At 46.4% G+C, this 19,985-nt stretch overlaps 1 protein-coding gene across 3 annotated transcripts in view; it reads right to left on the reverse strand.

The window, feature by feature from the left end:
• Positions 1–19,985, reverse strand: part of HMGXB3 (HMG-box containing 3) — a 1,885,602-nt gene that overhangs the window by 663,575 nt on the left and 1,202,042 nt on the right. For all 3 annotated transcript variants that reach the window (XM_069654075.1, XM_069654073.1, XM_069654076.1), the window contains 2 exons: positions 18,193–18,494; positions 17,453–17,580 (listed from right to left, as the gene is read on the reverse strand). In XM_069654075.1, the coding sequence (XP_069510176.1) occupies positions 17,453–17,580; positions 18,193–18,494 (430 nt within the window). The remainder of the gene's footprint in view (positions 1–17,452; positions 17,581–18,192; positions 18,495–19,985) is intronic.

Consider the following 19,985-nt stretch of genomic DNA (forward strand, 5'->3'; position numbering starts at 1 on the left):
AGGTTCAGCCAGGGGACCTCTAACAAGGACTGAACGGAGAAGAAGGCAAGAATTAAACATGTGCATGTACTGTGGTTCGTCCAAACACACCCTAAGGGATTGTCCAGACATTCCCTCTAAGAGGCAGGGAAACACCAGACCCCAGGTGTTTGCAAGGGAGACCATGGGGACAACTGCTCAAACCCTTGCAATCTTACCAGACCCACTCATGAAGGAATAGAAAACAATCATCTGATGGTGTTCCAGATATCCTTTTTTTACCGACTGAAGCAGGGCCTCTCAGTACTGGCTATGCTTGACTGCGGAGCAGCAGGCAATTTTATTGATGTGACTTGGGCTAAGGAAAATCAGATCCCAATGAGGAAGAAAGACAGACCAGTACCAGTAGAGGGTGTGGATGGCTCCCTTTCTCATCCGGACCCATTACAATGGAAACGGAGCCTATGATGGTAAGGATGAGTCATCATGTTGAGACACTGTGCTTAGACATTATCAGAGCAGCTCATTTTCCATTAATATTGGTTGTTTCATGGTTAAGAAGACACAACCCCAAGATCGACTGGACTAGCAACAAGTTAAGTTTTGATTCCGAATACTGGAAAGAACACTGCATGAGTACCAGCGAACTTCCAAGCGAGGTACATTCCAGTCTAACCAAGATTCAGCACAATCTCTCCATATCCTCCATACCTGGGCAGTATCAGGCTTATGCAAGAGTGTTTGAAGACATAAACCCTAGACTCCTCCCACCTCACCGCCACGAGGACTGTAGCATAGATCTCAAGGAAGAAACCTCTCTACCATTTGGACAAATGTATCCGTTATCCCAAACTGAAAAGGAAGCGTTGAAAGAGTACCTCACAGCTAACTTGGAGAATGGGCTCATTCGACCATCAAAGTCCTCAGGAGGGGCATCACTGTTTTTTATATCCAAAAAAGACTCCAAGGAACTACGCCCGTGTATAGATTACAGGAGCCTGAACAGCATTACCATCAGAGACAGGTATCCGATGCCACTTATCAGAGATATCCTGGAAGCCGTCAGATTCCAAGGTGTTCACCAAACTTGATCTCTGTGGTGCATATCATCTGTTAAGGATCAAGAAAGGGGATGAATGGAAGACCGCATTTAAGACACCGCTGGGGTTGTTCGAGTATTGCGTCATGCCATTCGGACTGGTAAACAGCCCAGCGGTGTTTCAGAGATTCGTGGATAAGATCTTCGCTGATATGTTGTACATATCAGTAGTCGTATATCTTGATGATATACTAATCTTCTCCCCTTCCTTAGAGACACACCGGACACACTCGTGCGAAGTTCTTCGTAGATTAAAGGAAAATCAACTCTTTGCCAAACCAGAGAAATGTCTTTTTGAGACCACGGAGATACCTTATCTAGGATTCATATTGTCAGAGAAAGGAATTCGTATGGATCCTAACAAGGTGGTAGCCATAGACAGATGGCCAGAACCCTCTTCAGTCAAGGAGATCCAACGTTTCCTAGGACTGGCAAACTTTTATCGCCGGTTTATACCCAATTTTTCTGATCTGGTATTGCCCATTACTGCACTCCTCAAGAAGGGTACAGTATTCCATTGGGGTTTGGCAGCTCAAGAGGCATTCGATACATTAAAGGAACGTTTCACCACAGCCCCGGTTCTGGCTCAGCCGAATCAGGATAAGCCGTTTGTTTTGGAGACCGATGCTTCAGGAGGCACCCTAGGGGCAGTATTATTGCAAGAAGGTAGCAATGGAGAAGAACGACTGTTACGCTCACCTGGACCCCACAGGGGTGTCGATCGGACCCGGACAGCTGCGGTCTCCGTCAACGTGATGCCTAGTGCAGAGATGACTGTCTGGACTGGCCCGCCTAGTCTTGTCTGCTGGACCCGAAGAAGTATTTTCCTGCAAGTGGAGACAGGGATTAGCCACCCATGGGTTTTAGTGATGGCCTCCCAACTGTTCTCGCTCTCCCCCACTAATCACCTCCGATATCCCCTTAGTAACCTCACCTTATGTTTGTAAAAGATGAGCTCTCCATCCTGTGTGTCTTGCAGGGGCGCGTAGATACCAGTTACTTCACTGGTTTGAAGGCGTTGGGAGAGTTCCGGTAAGCATTGACTCTGAAGTCCCAGGCGGGATTGGTTGTTAAGTATCAAGTTCAAAGAGTTCAATGTGCCCAATGTTCACTCTTGTCCCCTTCCTTCCTTAAGTTGCAACTGAGTTCGTGAGAAGAAGGTCTCGTAGCTGCTGCTGGCATTCAGGTAAGAGTCTGTGTTACCCAACGCTGTCTGGTAACTATTGCATGCGTTAACGTGTTGTTTTTCTCCCTCTTTACAGATGCGGCATATGAGGATATGGAGAATAATACTGCCGGTGGTAAATCAGGTAGTCTATGGTGGTAAGAGGTATTTGTTGATTCCCTTGGCTCACCTTGTTATTCTTGTGCCCCTAGGTGCCGGAGTTCGGCGAAGAAATGATGGAGACAGTGCCGGATCGAAAGATGCTGTGAGAACGAAGCGACGCGTGCAGGACTGATGTACTTTCCAGGTCGGGAGATGAAATGGATCCGGAATCAGGTGAGGAATTTGAAATAAGTTTGTTTTCTAACCTTGTCCTTTTCTTCCTCTTTATTCTAGGAGCTCCGGATTCGAGGCAGGCGTGGCAGAAGACTGGATGCTGGCTGCAGGCACGCGGGCGTGGCAGAAGACTGGATGCTGGCTGCAGGCACGGTGAGAGTCACGCTGCTGGATGCAGAATAACACGAAGCATGTGCTGCTGTTCGGGCGTGGTTTAAATAGCCTTCAAAGTAGTCCCATGAAAGAAGTTCCCCAGGACCGCACCAAAAATAGTCCCTGTAGTAAAATAGTCCCATCCAGGCCTCACGTTGGCTTGGATTTATTTGCAGCATGGTCTGCATGAGGTAAGTAATGTCTATGAGCCTGGCGCCTATGGCGCCAGGACTGATTTTTATTATGAGCCTGGTGCCTACGGCGCCAGGACTGAACCCAGACAGCCCCTAGCTGGGGCTGCTGGGGTTTTTGTAAATGTCTGGATGCCTGCTCCCAGGGCTGATGGGCTTGATCCGGATGCCCAGGGGTAGGCATCATGACAACGACCCATCGCCTACTACTCTCGCACCTTGACGGGAAGCGAAAGAAACTACTCAGTACTGGAGAGAGAACTGTTAGCTATACGAGCAGACTGTCAAGAGTGGAGACATCTGCTTCAAGGTGCCTCCCATCAGTTTGTCATCTGTACAGATCATAGGAATCTTAAGGTTCTCCAACAGTTGGAGTGCAGAAATTCAAGACATGCACGTTGGGCCTATTTCTCAAATTTTGATTTTCAGATCACATACATACCGGGTTCCCAAAACAGTGTGGCGGAGCTGGTTGGAGACGGATCTATCAGAAGTTAAGAAGGAGAAGATTCTACTCAAGGACTGTTTCCACACTATTGCGAATATATTCCTTAAGAAGGTGCAAGGTGAACTCGATCATCGTTCTCAGGAAGAAAGACAGTCCAGCCAACTGCAGGAACGCAACGGATTGTGGTTTCACCGTTCAGCGTTATTTGTAACCACAAATGACCTTCATCGATAGGCCATCAGTTTTTGTCATGATCTCCCATTGGCAGGACACAAGGGGGAGAAGGTATCTAGGAGTTTCTGGTGGCCATCGATGCGACGAGACATCACTTCTTATGTGTCAGCCTGTCCAGTCTGTGCAGTCAACAAGACGCCTCGTCATAAACCACTCGGGCTTCTACATCAAGCCAAGACGCCCACAGGTCCCTGGGAGGACCTCTCATTGGACTTTATTGTAGAACTCCCAGTTTCTCAGGAGAGAAGGGTGGTTCTAGTGACAATTGATTCTTTCACCAAGTTAGCCCACTTCATAGCCCTCTCAGGGGTTCCTTCGGCTTCGGAGACCGCTACGGTCTTCCTCCGTGAGATAGTAAGATTACATGGATTACCAAGGTCTATCATTTCGGACAAGGGCACGTAATTCACCTCCAAGTTTTGGGATGCACTATGCTGCCAATTGGGTATACAGAAAGCACTGTCCTCAGGATATCACCCCCAATCTAACGGACAAACAGAAAGACTGAATTAAAATTTGGAACAATACATTTGCTTTTTTTGCAACAGGGAACAAGACAACTGGTCTATCTTGTTACCAATGGCAGAATTCGCCTATAATTACACCTATCACACGGCTATCAAGATGAGTCCTTTCATGTGCACCTATGGTTACAACCCCCATCATTTAGGAGCATTATCTTTCAGAAGCCAAACCACGACTCCTGCTTTGGAGAAGCTGCTGATGGATCTCAAACATACACACAAAGAGGCCTTCCAAACCTTGGAAGATAGCCGCAAGAAGTATAAGGCCTATGCGGATACCAGACAAAGCCCTGCTCCTCTTTGGAGACCCGGGGATCTAGTTTGGTTGTCCACACGTTATCTACCGCGCTGGACTCATATGGGGAAATTTGCAGCAAGGTACATAGGTCCATACCCAATCGTATCTCAGATCAACCCTGTCGCCTTCAAGCTCAGGCTACCTCACTCATTGCGGCGAGTACATCCTGTGCTTCACTCCTCATTACTCAAGACCCATCAAGAAGACCGGTACAAGAGATCCCGGCGAATAGCAATTACCCCGCCTAAAGAGCCTGAGGAATACAAAGTTGCCAGAATTGTAGATTCCCGTTACAGAAAAGGAACCCTGCAATATCTAGTCCATTGGAAAGGATACCCTGTAACAGAAAGAATGTGGGAACCAAGATCCCATATGCATGCTCCCCTACTTATAAAGCGTTTTCATAGACTGTATCCAGGAAGGCCAGGAGGGTGCAAGTATCGAAGGGGGCATGCTGTCATGCATCAGCCCTGGAAATGTGCTTATCGTTGGAAGTACTACTAAGATGGCTGCCCAATTCGTATTACTGGTCTAGTGTATTCCAAGATGGCCGACGAAAGCTATAACCAGCAAGCCGTAGCAACGCACGGTGCGTTGTATCGTTTTCGTTACATGCCTGTTGTAACGACTTTCCAACTTTTGCTATTCGCTTTCAGCATCCAGCCTTCCAAACTACTGCAGGTCGCTCCCGTGTCCTGACTTCCTACTTTCCTTACCCCGAGTCCAGGTCCCTTTACTTTCTTACCCTGGCGGTGCACTGAGGTTTTCAGGTAAGGTGGTTGGGATCTTTTCTTCTATTCTTACTTCACGACGCGTGCTACCAGGCGTCTTCCGTGTATGTGTTATTCTTTCCTTGTTTCCTATTTCAGCTGGAATTTTCAGCGTTCTCTTCGCTGTTCGTAGTTTCGGCTGATCCCTCGCTCCTGTCCTTTTTTCTACCTCTTCCATTATTTTCCTTTCCACTTACCCGCTTTATGGTGCAGAACGTCTTTCCTTTGTTCTTTTGAACCGAGGCTCTGCTCGGAAGTCAACTAGACCACACGATACTAGATACTAGAACGAGCAGAGCCAGGAGTAGGCGTTCCTCTAACATTCTCGGAGTGCAGCGGCGGTAGCATCTGCCATTCAACTACAGCAGGACTTGCAGTATTCCACAGATTCCTATCCCAAAGACGAACGGAATACTGATTGGGGGTTTTTTACCGGGAGGGTTTTTTCCCCATTTCTAGGGCGTGCTCCTCGTTTATCCCTTAGATCTGTACTAGTCGGATCACGGAGACTACCGAGGGAGTGCGACCCTACCTTCGACAAAAAAAAGAGAAGAAGTCTGCTGAAGGGGAAAGAGGCAAGAAGAAGAAGACCGCAGCCAGGGTGGAAGAGATACCGGAGGAGACAGGTGAGGAGGAGTCGGGGGGAAGCGGAGACTAGGCGTGACAGTTTGACACTGCTAGTGTTACTAAACCTGTTGAACTTCCCTGGTGGTTTACTCCCTACCACCATTACCCTTTTTGGAGCCCTGTTTGGGATGCGATTCATCAGACCCTTCTTTTTCCTTTTGCTTCTTCTTCAGTCTTATGAGGAACTCCCTTGTCATTATGGATCACTCAGTTGTATAACCATAAGTCGGCAACAACTCTTATTTCTTTGGATCGGATTCATTTGAATCAGCCAAATGCAGTTTCCGTTCTGGGGAATACTCATCAAAACTGTGTTCAAGCATAAACAAACTTCTCATGCCCTCAAAATGTTTTCCTTTTTGAAATTCAGTCACCCATTTCTACTTTGTTGAATGTATTTATTGTTTGAATTACTGCTTGTGATTCTAAGGTTGTGTGCAACTCATTGTGGATTACTTGAGTTGCGTCTGTATATAGATATATTTATATCTATTTAAAGTATGCCATAGTGTAGTGTAGTAATAAATAGTGTTATTTTTGTATAATTTCCCTTTGTCGGTCATTTAATTATCAGTTCTGCTAAGTTTCAATTGTACTACACAACCGTGGCCACTTTCCCTTAGGTCAGCCTTGCTGCTTGGTCAACACAACTTAAGAGAGTGGCTTTGCCAAACTGCGGTTGTAAATAACCTTGGTAAGTTAGTGACTTTAAAAACCCTCACATCAATATACAGTACTGGATCTACAGTGCCTGCCAATTTGGCCATCACCCTTCCCCAGATTCCAGACTTTAAAAGAGGCAGGACAGAAGCACACTTTTCAACCACCCGATGGATCAGATGGGCAGCGGCCTGTAGTCATGCCCAGTGCTTACTCTGACTAAAGCAGGTTTTTTGTCCATGCCTTCTTAGAGCAGGGGTCTGCAACCTTGAGCAATCCAGATGTTTTGGAGTACAGTTCCCATCAGCTCTACCCTGTCATATATTAGGCCTTTTCTACAGTAGAAATAAGTTTGGGAACCACACGTTTAGCATTTTGACCAGTTGCAGAGACATACAAGGGAACTTGCATACAATCATGTACAGCGTACAAGTGGCACCTCGTATGCATACTAACATGTATAGATTGGCTAGAGCCAGTTTAAACAGTAGGGATAATATGAGATAGTAATATACTAAGCTTATGCATTCACTGCTGGTAAATATATCATTGGTATAGCATCATCACAAGGCCTGAAGTAGCTATGCATTAATTGCACACATATATACCTTTCTAAAGTGCTTAGAAAAAGCATAGTTCTTGAAAATATCAGTAAGGTACATGTACTATGTTTGATATATTGTGAAAGTCCAATAAAAGGCTGGCGTTTTACTTCCAAAAATTGTAATGCCTAAAAACCATTTTGCAATTGCAGGAAACACAATTTAAAAACAACTCCCTGTTCTAAACTGATGAAGCAATCAGAATGCACAGAACAGCAGATTGTGCAATGGATAATAAACCAATTAGATAGGGACTTTTTTTTTACTGAATGAGATAACCAACAGTAAACACAACTAAAAGCAAAATGCACACTGGAACATCAGCATCCGGTGAAGTAATGTAAGTCTCAGCAAGTTGCACTTGAGATTCCACTGAATTAGCCCTCAAAATAGTATATAAAGGGCATAGGATTAGCTTGAGATAAGAAGGACGATGTCCGGTACCATACTAGATACCCATGCAATCCATGCAGGATGCACAGAGCCCATGCAGAAGAAAGAGCACCAAGTAGATGTGAGAGCGCCAGAAGATGTGAACTCCAACAAGATGCCAGATTAAAAAGAAGTCAAATTAAAAACAAATCTTTAGAATTCTCATTTAAAGCAAACCTAGTGCTACTTAAATTAAATTAATAAAATGCATTATTCAAAGAGATACAAGGAAAGCATTTTGAGAAATAACTAGTGATATTAGCAGGTACACTAAAACTAGTGGCAAAGGCAAAGAAGCATTTGGGAAACTGTTTTGATTACACAGTACACCAAATACAGTTACAAAAGGATCAATTAAAGCACTTTGTATTGGATTCCCATAAACCTAGATTAAAAGGCACACAAATAGAGGCCTACGTTTCATTTTTGATTGAAAGCAATCCACTAAATTATATGAGAATCGGTTAGCATGATTCAGGTTGCGGAGACAATACCTGGACACACATTTGTGCAACACTATAAGTAAATCATGCACACACAAACACACACACAAATGTAATAATGATCTAAGAAATTAGAAATACAATTGCAAACCCATTGTATAGCATTTTATTTTGAAGAATGCATTCATGAAAGGTGGAAATATTTGGTTAAAATGGATGAATTTGGTCCTATTTATGGTGGTTAAAAGAACATGGAGACTGTTTTTTTATAAATACCTTTAATAAATATAGCAACTTGATATTCTTGCAAATCCTTCAGAAATAACCAATGTCTGAGCTAAAATTGATATATCTTGTTATCAATTAAATGTTCAAATGGGAAATATCAAGTGGCATGCTACTTCCTCCTATCCATAGCAGGAAAGCTAGGAAAACATAGTATACAATATAAACAGGCAACAGAGACACAATAGACTCACATATCTTTCTATTTTTTTGACAGCTGCATAGCTACATTTTACATTTATATTGGACAGACTTCTCTGAGCAGAGCTCTTAGATATGTCAGACAGATTGAGCGAAAAATAGGAAGCACCTTTGGTAATGTTAAGAATTTTGTAATCCTCGTTTTAATGGGACTTAATAATAATGGGAGTTACTACTCTCCTTCAGGGCAAGAGGTCAAAGTCACCAAAGGTGAATTTTACGTTACCCAGCATAATTAATAGTGATGTGTGTATGCCTATGCCGATGATGCCTTACCTTTAAGCAATAGCTATGTTATGTTATGTTAAAGGTGCTTAAACCGCGCACTGTCACCATATGCGTGGCCCCTTGGTGCCCTGGCGGATCTGCAAAGCAAGGGGGGAGAGTGAGGGTAGGTTAGCAGGACTGACCGGGAGAAAAGAGCAAGATAGCTGTGATGTGCTGTTGGCCGCTTCAGATCGGTTGACACTGTTCACTGAGCATAGTTGTGTTTTTCTGTTGGTAGCCGCCATATTCTGTTGGGCGAGGCTATGTGTGGTTTGTTTAGTTGTTGTGGTGTAGTGAAGTGCATACAAGTTGTTGTGCTGTAGAGGTATGGTTGTGTTTAGTTCAGAGTTTGAGTGGTATATGCAGAAGGATGAGTTTATTTGTCGTGGGAAAAAAAACAACACCTAGAGCTTGAACACAGCTGTACTAAAGGAGCACTTGGAGCTGAAACATTGCTAGAGAGGACAACTAGAAAAAAAGACAGTAGTTGGGGAGACACTTAAGCGAAGGGAAGAACACCCAGCTGTATGAAGACCCCTAGAACAGGCACATGGTGCTGGATGGGGAAAACGGCTAGATTTGAGATACAGCAGTGAGTAAAGAACAGCTAGATTTGAGAAACTGGCAAGTACGAAAACGCCCAAGTTTAAGCAACAGCAATAAATTGAGAATTACCTACAACTGGAACACAGTGGTGATTAGAAGAAAACTACTTACTATCCGGCTGCATTGGTCTGCCAAGTTAAGAAAGGCCATAAGAGTGGAAGGTATTAGTGGAGTACAGTAATTGCAGTACTCCGCACCCAGACCACACTTACCTTATCAGTCGCTGCTGGTTGACGACAGCTGGCTTCCCAGTTGAACACAGGCACACACGGACTTGCGCTGCTTCTTCGGGAGTTGCCCTTTGCCTTGAGGCACTAGCACCATTTCCACATTTGTATGGCCGCAATGAGCTCTGGTTGGAACGCCCTTGGGGACCAATGTCTAGGTATGGAAGAATTCAAAGAGTTTAGTTTAAGATATGCGTGTGCATTCTGACACACTGCCATAGCTGGTAGAGATTGTTCTCTCCTTGTTTCTTTATTTAATAAAGAGCTGTCCCCTCCGTGTTTCTCTATTTAATACAGGGCTGCTGTATTGTCTATTGTTATCCTTTTTGACTTGTCATACATCACTGGCAGGAAAGTCCTTCGTGCCCACTGATTGGTTTGCAATGCTAAAATGTTGATCTGCAAGCATTGATCTTGTGTTGATCACAGGTTTCAAACGTCATACTGTTTTAGCATAATTACCTCCAGCGGGAGTGTCCTTCATGTTTGTTACTTGGTGCGTTGAATCCTGATCGGGCATGCCGTTGGTTACATTTGACTTGTGTGGCTACTAAGTCAGTGCACTTCCACATTTGGCTATTATCTTGATTCCACCCTTCCATCCGCCTTTTGGCTTGTTGCACCTCAAAATCTAGCTCTAGCTCTAAATCTATTTCCATAAAGGTATCAGTGGTTTGCATGAGAAACATTCTAAGCAACACTGTCTGTCCCAGACACAGACTTCAATCCATGGAGATGCGACTTTGAAGTCTCTCTTACGTCAGCTTGACTAGTGCTCTTCTTCATGCCCAGCAGTGTCTACTAGAACAGAATTTTGTGTTATCACTTGAGGGACAACATCAGCTGATTGACTGGAAAAGAACAGGCAGTGTAAAAGGAGGCTACACATATGTACCACCATTCGGCTTCATAACAGAGATAAATGAATGAACTCATTATATAGCATTATTTTAAGCCTCCTCAAATGTGTTTCAATTGTCACTAGATGCTTTGTAAAGACTCTTGGTGCTGACCATAAGTCGAAGGATAGCCCTTTGACATTATAATGCTTTTAGAAGAATGCAGAGCTATTTTTACCATGTTTTTTTTTATAACACATTTTATTGTTTTCCATCTTAACAACATTAAACATACATTCTTCATATGAACATTCCACCTATATAACCAATAAAACAATTCTTGATTAGGTGTTAGAAGAATAAAGGAGAAAAATAAAAAAGAAAAAGGAAAAAGAAAGGGAAGAAAGGGTATTGCAATGTTCATTATTTCTCACGCTATGTGCCAGATCAGATTACTTTTATACTACTTGTGTACACTGTGCCTTATCGTCCTTTATACGAGTTGGTATAGTCGTTCACTGGGCCTCCTCCCATTTATTCCATATCTTGTCCGCCTTCCTCGGGCACCCCCTGGCTGTATATACCCTTCGTTCCATTGCAATGCAAATGTTGACGTCCGTCACCCATTGTTCATACTGCGGTGTTATTTCCGATCCCCACAATTGTGCAATGTTCCTTTTGATTATTGCTGATGTCATCGATAGGAGCAACCTCTCGTATTTAGACATTTCCCCCTCCTCCTCCACCCCAAGCAGGAATAGCTTCGGATCTCTGTGTATTGTTCTCCCCAGTACCCGCGAGAGTTCATCGCAACATTTTTGCCAGTACTGTTGTATATGGTTACAGTCCCACAGTATGTGGAAGAAGGTGCCCTCTTCCCTCTTGCACCGTAGACAGTGTGGGTCAGTTGTTTTCCCCCAGCGATATAGCGCCACCCTTGGGTAGTAGATCCTATGTAGTATTTTGAGCTGGAGTAGTCTGAGTCTGGCCGAAATGGCCACCTCCCGAGGGAACATGAGAGCCCCCACCCAGTCTTCCGGTTGTATAGGCCCTATCTCCCTTTCCCATTTGATTTTTAGGCTGGTTAGTTCGGTGGTGGCAAAGGAAGTAATTACATTGTACATGGTGGACGTTACTTTATTCTTGATGTTTGCCTCAACTATGTTCCTTTCTAGGGGAGTGCTTTCAGCCATGTCTTCTAGTGCTGGGAGGTGTGCTTGCAGGGCATGCCGCATCTGCGCATATTGGAACCGTTCAGTGCCTGGGAGGTGAAATCTGGATTCAAGGGTTTCAAAGGATACCAGTCTACCCCCCTCCACCATATCGCCCACTGTATTGATATCATGTTGTGACCATGTGCGGAAGCTTATTCACCTCAGGTAGATTCCTGTTGTTCCACAGTGGTTGTAGTGGGGTGATTTTCCCTTCCCATCCCAGGAATCTGTGTGTGTCTTTCCAAACTCGGGCGATGTGTGAGTGCATGGACTGTGGGGTTGAATTACCTATTGCTCTGTAAAGGAGTTCAGTTCGAGGTCTGTCGCGTCATCCGATGCTCCCCAGTCTATTGTGTGGCAACGTAGTGTCCCCGTGCAGTAAGTCATTGACCACTGCCATTTGGCTGGCCCAGTAGTAGGACTGGAGGCGGGGGAGCCCTATTCCTCCCTCCCATATGGAGCGCTGCAGGGTGCTCAGTGCAATGCATGGATGCCCATTGTTCCAGAGGAGTTTCCTTAGTGCGCTGTCTATCTTTTTGAATTCTTTCGCTGGGATGTGTAATGGGGTGTTTTGTAGTATGTATAAAAAACGTGGGAGAGCCATCATTTTGAATAATGCTGCCCTTCCTAGTAGAGTCAACGGGAGAGAGACCCAGTGTCTGGTATCTTCTGTGAATCTGGTTGTTATCTGGTGGAGGTTGTTGGTCACATATTTGCTGAAGTCGTTAGTTATCTGAATGCCGAGGTATTTAAACCGCTCAGTTTCCAAGCGAAAGGGACAATTGGCTGGTAGTATAGAGGTTGTGGTGCCTATTGGGAACAGAGTTGATTTAGACCAGTTTACTCGCAGCCCGCTGAAAGCACCGTAGCCCTCTAGTATGTCTATAATCACAGGGCAGGCTTGGTTTGGGTCTTTTAAGTAAAGAAGCAGGTCGTCCGCGTACAGGGAGACTCTATCCTCTCGTCCGTCTTCCCATTGAATACCGCGCCAGGTCGGTGACGTTCTCAATGCCTCTGCTAGCGGTTCTATGGCCAGGGCGAATATCATGGCGGACAGTGGGCACCCCTGTCTGGTTCCCTTCCCAAGCTTAAAGGTATGCGACGGCCACCCATTCACCCTCATTTGTGCCTCAGGGGATTTGTATAGGAGTTGTACCCAGCTCAGGAACTGGGGGCCGAACCCCATCCTGCGCATTATTTCCCAGAGTGCCTCCCAATACACAGAGTCGAAGGCCTTTTCAAAGTCAATCGCAAGTACGGCCAGGGGACCTCGGGTGGTGGGCGCTTCCCCAATTACTGTATGTAGCCTGTGAATGTTCATGCGGGTGGACTGTTTAGGCATAAAACCGCACTGGTCAGGGTGGATTAATGTCGTAATGACCTGTTGCAAGCGGTTGGCTAGCACTTTTGCTAATATTTTGGTCTCGCTATTTATGAGTGAAATTGGTCGATATGAGCTACAGAGGTCCGGCGGTTTGTCAGCTTTGGGGATCACAATTATTGTGGCTTTCCGGAGGTCTGCCGGTAGGCATCCTCGCTCTTTGGATTGTAGGAACATTCGTAGCAGGTGGGGGGCAATTTCGTTCGTACCCAATTTACGCCACATCTCAATCGGGAAGCCGTTTGGCCCTGGTGTTTTCCCTGTCTGGAGTTCCGCCATGGCCGCTATCAATTCCTCCTCTGTAATATCTCTCTCAAGTAGAGCCTGCTGTTCTGTGTCGAGCATGGGGAGGGTTATGTCGTTTAGTACCGAGCTGTTGCAAGGCAGTGTGGGTGGCCTATATAGCTCTGTGTAGTAAGCTGCGAAGCCCTCGGCTATATCTCGGTCGGTCAGTAAGGGTTCCCCATTTTCTGATCTTATCTCTCTGACCTGGCTGCTGCCTGTTTCGCGTTTTTCTAACCAAGCTAGCATTTTGCCGGCCTTATCACCGGTCTCATATATTCTGGCTCTCATCGTCTTATGCGCTTGTCTAGCTTTATCTAGTGCCACGTTCTGTAGACGTTTTTGGGCAAGTATTAATGCTCAATTTGTTGCCGGCTAGTCTGCCGCCAAGTGGTTTAGCTCAGCCTGTGTCACTTGGTCTTCGGCTTCTGTTAGTTTCTGTTGATGTTTCTTTTTATGTGCAGCAGACCATGACAGAATCTCGCCTCTCAGCACCGGTTTGAGCGCCTCCCACAGGGTCTCGGGATCGTCCACCGATCCTGTGTTTAACTCGAAGTATGTTTTAGTCGCTTCTTGTATTTGTTCCAGAAAGTATGGGAGGCCTAAGTAGTAATTATTTAAGCGCCAGGAGGGAGGCGGACGTGGTCTAGTCATGTTAAGCTCGATTAGCAAGGGGGAGTGATCTGATATGCCACGCGGCAGTAGAGTTGCCATTGCGGCCCTGTGGGTCTCTGGCCCCGGCAGAAAGAAGTAATCTAGTCGTGATAAGGAGGCATGTGCCCCTGAGTGGAAGGAGTATTCTCTCTTGCCGGGGTGCAGATCACGCCACACGTCTCGCAGCCCCATCGCCGCGGTGAACGCTGCTAACTTGGTTCGCGCAGTGGGGTTTCTACCTCTTAAGTGTGAGCGGTCCATCCCCACCTCCATGACTTCGTTGAAGTCGCCCCCAATTATCATTAGGTCTGAGTTATCTCCCGATATCAGAGGTGTAATATCCTGTAGCAATGTGGTAATCAGTGCTGGTGGTGAGTAGATCCCGAGCAGGGCTATCGTCTGGTTCCATAGTGTTCCCGAAATGAGTGTAAACCTGCCACTAGTGTCTTGGATCAACCATGTCATGGTCAGGGGCAGGCGTTTGTGTATTAATATAAGTACCCCACGGGAGCCTGTGGTGAACCCAGCATGTATTGCAGTTCTGTAGTTCGTGCGTTTGAACAAATTACATGTAGTACCTGCTAAGTGGGTCTCAGTTAGGAAAGCCACATCAGGTGTGTGCCGTTTTAGGAGCTGTGTGATGAGTCGCCTTTTGATCCCACCTCCCATCCCGTTAACATTCCAGGTTAGGAGTCGTAGGGCTCTGCCGTCTACGTTTGTGGCGGCCATTTAGCGAGGAGTAAGGGTTAGACTCTGGTTCATAGCACCGTGTGCACGTGTCATTTGCTGGTGGTGTTGTGGCAAAGCATTCTGGATGTCGACCCTGGACCCCTTTCTTAACAGTAATAACGTTTAACAAACTACCCATCCCCCATCCTATACTCCTTCCAACTCGAAGCATCTGTCGCCCGAACATTCAACTTTAAACCTCAGCTAAACCGTAGCTGAGTGAGCCCACTAACAAATAAACTGCTTGGACCTGTGTCCCTGTGCGTAAGTTCCAGACATGTCCCGGTGTGATGTCGCACAGTGACATCCCAGGGGAAGGGGGGGCTTCCGTCTGGGCTGGCCGCTTAGCTGTATGTTTCTACGTGGCTGTTCTGTACCCATATTTAGCATTGAGTTGATCTACAGTACCTTAAACCCCATATAGTAGGGTCGCAAGTGTTCCTTCTCTCATACATTTCAGGAGTCGATGCTCTCATTCCTGCGGCTGTAGTGCGAGTCCCGGTGCAGGTGGTCGTTGGTCTGGCGGTTCTGGACCTGGTCGAGCACGGAATAGTCTGCCTCGGTTTCTGTTGCCTCTTGTCACCGTCCAATCTCCCTCGATGTGTTGTTCCACCCATTTCCACGCTTCTTTGGGGTCGATGAAGTGGACCGTCGTACCTCCGTGGTAAATTTTGAGTTGGGCAGGCAACATTAGGCCGTATTTCACCTTGAGGGACTGCAGCTGTTTTTTCAGTTGGTCAAACGATTGTCTAGCCTTCTGGACTTCTCTGGTGTAGTCCGGGAAAAATGCTATTTTGGATCCATTGTAGGTAAGAGTGCCTTTCGCCCTTGCGGTCACGATAGTTCAACAGTTTGGCGATCACTGTTCGGGGTGGGGCGCCTGGCAATGGACGACCCGTTGGTACACGATGGGCCAGTTCAATGGAGAAAAAGTTAGAGAACGTATTTGCTTCGAACATATCTGTGAGCAGCTGCTCCAGAAATAGCTCCATCTGTGGGCCTTCTGCTTTCTCCGGTAATCCCAGGATCCTAACGTTGTTGCGCCTAGATCTTCCCTCGCTCTCATCCACTCGCTCCTCCATGGTTTTCAGGCGCGTTGTGACTCTAGCCAGTTGTTGTTCTATGTTTCTTATTCCATCCTCCGTGCCAGATATGCGTTGTTCTGCCTCTCCGGTGCGTGATGTCAACTTCTGGAGATCGTGGCGCAGGAGGGAGACGTCTGTGCTGATCCCGTCCATTTTCTGTTCCATAGAGGCGCGCGAGTCCGCTATGGCCGCCATGATGTCCTTTAATGATATCGTGCTCTCCATGTCTGCCATGGTGTCTAGTTGATCTTGCTCTGGCTGGCTGTTCATTGATGGTGTGGTGAATTGGTCTATCCTGCTCTGGGAGATCAGCCTTTTAGATTTGTCCTTGCCCTTGCTGGATATCTGCCTGTGATGCTATTTGGTTGCAAGGATTGAAGGTGACTCTCAATGTGTCGATGGCGGGCGTGTGGTCTGTCTGATGCGGGCACCCGCTGTCCTTAGTGATTTCCCCGTCCTGCTTTTCTTGTTCTGCTGCGGCCGGGTTGCAGGTTTGCAGATGCAGCTGTCGACGATTCTGCTCTGTGAACCGTTCCCACTCAGTGCGGATGCTGCGCCAATGTGTCGGGGGTGGGAGGGAGATAAAGGAATCCTGTTTCCTGCACCCGTGGTCGCGGGTAACTTCCAAATACTGGCAGGCCTCCCCCAGTTTACAGCCCACCATTCAAGTATGCATGCGGTGGATTCCGCGTATCTGTTCTCCGCTTCTGGGCCGCGTCGTGGGTGTGGGCCAGTGGTGCTGTGCCGTGCTCTGGACCGTCTGTTTTCCCCCCTCTTTTGGGGGGAGGGGAGAGGGAGAAGGGCCCCCGGCCGCGGTCGGCTGTTGACCGTGGACAGGGGGGTTGCAGCAGCCTCCCCAGGATAGATAGTGGCCAAGTCCGGCTGGCGCGTTTCAGGTCACGTGTCCGCTGGGCCCTCACTTCCGCTGACACCTCCGCTGCACCCCTGAGCTGCGCCGTCCACACCCGGCGTTGGGGTTATACTTGTTTATCGGGCACGCAGCTCCCCCTCTCCCGAAAGCCGCGGCGTCTGTTCCGGGACTCAGAAGTCTATGAGGTTCGTTCCGATGCGGCACACAGCCCGGTCCTCTCCCAGCGCTGAGGCCGTCTCGGCTCGCCGCATTGCCTGCCGAGGCTCTCGCCTGCTTCGTCTCTCCAGCCAGAGACTGTCGGGGCTCCCGTGCAGCAGTTCGGGTGGTGTAGGGGTATGCGGTTGACGGCCTATCCACTCACCGTCCAGGGTGGGCACAGTCGCGGGTCTCTTTCAGCGCGGCTCTCTTCTTCCCGGTTCCATTCCTAAGGGCGTGGCCATTTTGTTTGCGTATTGCCGCGCTCGTGTCGTCTTTACTCCGCCACACCTAACCTGCTCAGAATGTCGCGTTTTGGCCCGCAACTTTGTCCGTGTGTGCCCGAGGCGCTTACCCACAGGAGGAGAGCGTTTTGGGTCGATTAGCCTCTCATAGCAGGCTATTCAATCAGGATGTTTGCGGCGGCTGCCGGAGCTCCAGGGGCTCACGTCCTCATCGCTCCGATGTTGGCCACGTCCCCCCTATTTCTACCATGTTTGAATTGTCATGTGGGAATATGCGTCTTGGCAATTTAGGGTTCCTGCACACATCACACAATGTTTATCACATTAATTTTCTGGTCTCCTCCAAGGCAGCATTTATAGATTCTCAAGAGAAGGCTTAAGAAATGGGTTAAACAAATGCAGTTTATTACCAGTGTAGATGTCAGTGAAGCTGTGCAGTGCCAGGCACTGGGGATTCAGACACATCTTCGCCTGAGCAGTAACCACCTGCAACCGGATCGCCGTAAGCAGCCAGCACTCCTGAGGGCCAACAAAAGAACTGAAAGAGACAATTAAAGATGTTAAAAAAAATTACCAAATCTGCACAGCATGCATATTCTAAAGACATAACACACAGCTACAATGCACAAACTAACAGTACTCACAGCAAATCTACAACATTATTTTACAGACCCACTACAGTGTCTCCTCTACCACACCTATCTATTTGCCGGTGCAAAACACAAGCAAAGATAAACAGTCATCTCCAACATTTTGCAACGGAGTAGCTCACACAAAATTGCCAAACGATAACAATTTACAACTTCAGTGATGGCAAATTCAACTAAAACAAGCTAAAGTCGCAAAGATTTTTTAGTTCTCATGCACGTTTATGTACATGCCACTCACCCTGAATCTGCAAAGTGACAATTTCAAAAGTATCATATATTGTGTTTCCAAAAACCTATTACACTTTTTATTATGCCTTTACTAGTCAGGGACCATAAACCATCCATACCTCACAAAACATGTATGGTTGTCCATATGGCGAGAGTGCCCCCTATTTACAAGTTGGTCAGACATGCATTAATACAGGCAATGTTAGTTGCTCACTGAGGAGGCATTGCTGGTCATTCACTGAACAGGCAAACATGTTGGAAGTATCTCTTACTCTTTCTCTCCTTTGAATAAGGGGCTGCCACACAGAAGGCACTCAGTTGCTGGTGACTCATAGTAGTTGGACCAAGAGGTCTGCTCGATGGTGACTGTTTCCTCGCTCATGTCGGACAGGATGAAGCGCGAGCTGTTGAGTTCATGGATCAGTGCGAGGACATCTGCTAGCTCAGATTCATTCTCTGGAATCTGCACAACCTTGCGCAGAAGCTGAAGAGTAGACACACGCTGAGTCTCCTTCTGAGATTGGCTCAATAACGTGCAGATATTCAGCCCCTCCGGCGTAGGCAGAGTGAGATGCTGAAGGATGAGAAAGATAAATGTTAGGGCATGTCCATTAGGAACATTTGTTACAGTGCTTTGAGGAGGGCTACAGTGCACCTTTGGGAGATCTGAACTTGGACACATGTAATGCCACAACGTGGTTTTGTGGCTACTCTATCATGTGGTTTGGGTCCCCCTTAAATGTCCCAATGTCTGGGACAAAATTACATTTTTGGACAAACAGTGTTGCTAAGATGTCAAATATGCTCCCAAAATATGGGAGTAAGGGCTTGGTCCGTGTCCAGTAACACCAGGAGCACTTGGACAGACTTTGCAAATGAAGGCTGAAAAATATTTTCAAAGTGGGCTTCAGCCACTCAAAAGACAGTAGCACATTCCACAATATATCAATATATTGCTCATATGCATTTAGAACTGTACAATATTGATAAATGTGCCACTTCTTGAAAAGGCGTGTAATATACCAAACAAGGAGCAAAGGATCAGTCAAGAGACCAGGGTCAAGATTATTGTAGTTTATTATTGAAACTTGCAGGGTTTGGACAAAAGAATAAGACAGAAGGTAAAAACTAAACAATGTCGTCAGGACAAACTAAGTGGTCAAACCTAATCTTAAGAGTTAAAGGGGTTCCTGTACACTTTCCCCCCCTTCTCCTGGGGACTGGGTGGGGAGGTTCCAGATCTCTTTTTTCAGGCGCTTCTTGTGTTGGTTCTTCTCTCCTCTTAGTCTAGGGTACGAAAAAAGGCTTTCCAGATAATACAAAGAATCTTGGACAGCGGTTGGGAAAAATCTCAAAGCCTCTGGTACGAGAAAGTGAGGATGGCCAACTATGCTTGTCATAGCTTTCAGGCCCAGTCCACTGTTACTTCTGCCCTCCTGAGCACTTTCCTGTTTCCCGGTCCTATCCATTGATCTTTACACTCTCTCTCAACTCCTGGATACACTCCTAGACTCGGACGTACAACTCCTCCTTTATTCTCAACTATTCATCAAATGATATAGACTTTTGTCATTCACCTGTTCTGCCACCACCCATCTCAAGAAAGAAACTCTGCACCTCTTTTGGATTTTCCAAGATCAAAGTTTCTTTCTTCACCCCATTCAGTTCCTCCAACTTCCCTAACCCCAATCTCCAACTATGGTCTGCCTTTCGCTCCTTAAACTGCCTCTTGGTGTTCTTCGTATTCCTTCTGCTGATTTTTAGCTCTTAACTTCTTCTTTCCTTCATCTCCTTCCCCCTCCTTATATGTACATGTTATCTGCTCCTGATAGTCACATTCTTTTAACCTCCTGATAACCCCTTCCTTTCACCAGCTGATATTCCCTTGCTCCCACCTTCTCATAAACCCCCTTTTGAAAAAATCATATTGTATTATTTAAATCTCAATACAATAAGAAAAACAAACAAATGTAATTAGTATTTAAATTCAGAAACAATATAATCATATTCCCCCTTTAAATATTGTCACAAATGGCTTCAAGACCACACCAACTCTCGAAAACAG

Source organism: Ambystoma mexicanum, chromosome 3q (assembly GCF_040938575.1).
Source record: "Ambystoma mexicanum isolate Mex_15411 chromosome 3q, UKY_AmexF1_1, whole genome shotgun sequence".
NCBI lineage: Eukaryota > Metazoa > Chordata > Amphibia > Caudata > Ambystomatidae > Ambystoma > Ambystoma mexicanum.